Below are 2,500 nucleotides of genomic sequence, written 5' to 3' on the forward strand. Positions count from 1 at the left end.
CCACTTCATCAAGTACGCGACCGGCGGCTTCAACACGGAGCAGCACTTGAAGGAGGTGAGGATACTTTCAATCGAGGTCGTTTGTGTTGTGGCCCCTTTCCCACGTGTCCTTGAGTGCCTTCTGCTTCAGAACTAATGCTTTGTTGTTGTGGTTTATGTCTTGGAGCTAGTTATATAATTCAATTTGGTTTTTTTTTATGGTAGAATTGTTAAATGTTGCTGGATGAGAATATTTGCAAAGTTATGGTTCATTCGTGGTGGTAATACGAAATGTTAATTGTATCTTTCTCATGCTATTATGATGCATTATGATAATGTATCATAATATCATCCTCATTAAATTAACTAACATTCGAGTACCATGTCCTGACATAAAATAGGTTTACTGGAAGAGATTAGCCTCATCGTACGCTAAAAATCTCATACCGGATACTAATAAGAATTCCAATTCCCATACTTTACGCGAGACCAGATGGCATCAACGTCTTTTCCCCTTCCGCAGGTGGAGCACTTCCGGCGGGAGCACGAGCACCACCTGGGCTCCGCGTCGCGCACGGTCGAGCAGGTGATCGAGCGCACGAAGAACAACATTGCCTGGATGAAGACCAACTATGACGTCATTGTGAAGTGGTTGGATGCGAACGGTTATTCGACGAAACTCAGCACAGCATAGGCTTAGAGATAGATCTTATTTTAATACTGATTCAAGATTGTTAACTTCGCCAGAAATGTGTATCAGATCTATGTGTACTTAATAGAATGATTTGCAAGTCCCTGCTTCCATATACCGGTGGAATATCATCACTTGGAAGAGAAACAGTAATGCATTTATGTTTGGTTTCGTCCTCTTTGTATATAGAACCGTTTTTTGAACCATTGTTACCCCTACCTAGTTTCCCTCACAATGCTTATAGTATCTACTTCACTCATATATTTTTAATATGAACATTAAGTAAAGTTCCATCGTGTTGAGTGATTCAGTCTGTTTTGGCTAAGGTATTTGAAGGTTTGACAAACGCAGGAAATGAATGGCAATGTAACGTACTTAACAAATTACTTAATGTCGATTTTTTTCAAAAGCGTTGCCCATTCGGCAAGACAAGAGTATAGGGGTTAAGGCGACAGTGCATTCACACTTTCAAATCATGCTAAAGCACCGATACTTTTTTACATTGTTTCATTCCATAACTCTTTGTGACTCTCTGTGTGAGCTTTTGGTGAAAAAAACAAAAAAACTTGTCCGTTGCAGGTTGAAGTTGAACATCAGCATTACAACATTTACTCTACCATTTCATTATCAAGGGATTGCATCATATGTAGTCAGTGACTTTGTGAATGATTGTATATATATATCAATTTCTCTTATCTTATGAAACAAATTTATTTTCAGAAGAGAGAGAGAGAGAGAGAGAGAGAGAGAGAGAGAGAGAGAGAGAGAGAGAGAGAGAGAGAGAGAGAGAGAGAGAGAGAGAGAGAGAGAGAGAGAGAGAGAGAGAGAGAGAGAGAGAGAGAGATACTTGGTGGTGTAGCGAAAAAATATTTATGGAGGATAATTATGCCAGTTGGCAATAAAATATCGCCCCTAAGTAGAGAGAAACGAGGAAGACAACGTGTCCAGAATGTTTAAAATAGTGTCCGCCAATCTTTTTGAAGACGTCCATTTCTCGTGCTGATTTCATGAAAGCTTTTTTTTTTTTTAAATCTAACATTTCTAACGTTTTGAAATTACATGCTACAATACTTTCGTCAGAGAAATTATATTTTGCTCTCAATTATGGTTTGCATATGTCACACCCACTGCATGAGATGTGTAAAAAGGAAGCAAACTGCATCGTAAGTCTTATATAATCCGTACCTGTACCGCAGGGGTCGGCGGTTCGCGACCCGGCCCGGCGCGAGAAGTTTCAACTGTCGCCTGGAGGTTACCGCTGTGCTTGGGCACCGCGGTGGGTAAGGACTAAGCTCAGTCGAGTCAGCTGGTTGTTCGAGTTGACATAAGAGACATGGGCGAGGCTTAACTTCGCAAAGCTGACATATCCTTACCCTTGATAAACCAAAAAATGCTGGTTTCTCTGGGTCCAGAATCGCCTGTCTCGTCGGTCCAACGAACAGAGACTGGACGATATATATACATCGTTCAGTTTAAGGGAGAAGGAGAAATAACATTTATTATGTTTGAAGCCATCAGGACACATACAAACGGAAGGATAATTGGCAATGAATCCGAGATAAGGGACAGTGAGCTACAATGCTGACAAGCGTGTGGTCTATCACTAGTTTCCTTTACGACTATATTTCTTCTTTCAAAACGTTCGCTGTTTTCATCTCTAATTGTTGCAGAAGCGATGCACGTGTATGCACAGTGATGTTTATTTCCGGTTTGCCAAGAGCATTATCTCTCTTAAATAGTGGTGTATTTATTATCTTGCGTTTCTAAACTCTTGTTTGTTAGAAAGGTCGTGCTATCTGGATTGTATTCCGATATATTTATCTATCTATC

At 40.3% G+C, this 2,500-nt stretch overlaps 1 protein-coding gene and 1 pseudogene across 1 annotated transcript in view; both read left to right on the top strand.

Moving 5' to 3' along the window:
- The window catches only part of LOC125027630, a 58,969-nt pseudogene extending 58,140 nt beyond the window's left edge, over positions 1-829 (top strand).
- A 726-nt stretch (positions 830-1,555) lies between these two features.
- The window catches only part of LOC125026926 (aminopeptidase N-like), a 15,029-nt gene continuing 14,084 nt past the window's right edge, over positions 1,556-2,500 (top strand). The window contains exons 1-2 of the mRNA XM_047615530.1: positions 1,556-1,561; positions 1,867-1,946. Of these exons, the coding sequence (XP_047471486.1) occupies positions 1,556-1,561; positions 1,867-1,946 (86 nt within the window). The remainder of the gene's footprint in view (positions 1,562-1,866; positions 1,947-2,500) is intronic.

This window comes from Penaeus chinensis, chromosome 7, assembly GCF_019202785.1.
Source record: "Penaeus chinensis breed Huanghai No. 1 chromosome 7, ASM1920278v2, whole genome shotgun sequence".
Classification (NCBI taxonomy): domain Eukaryota; kingdom Metazoa; phylum Arthropoda; class Malacostraca; order Decapoda; family Penaeidae; genus Penaeus; species Penaeus chinensis.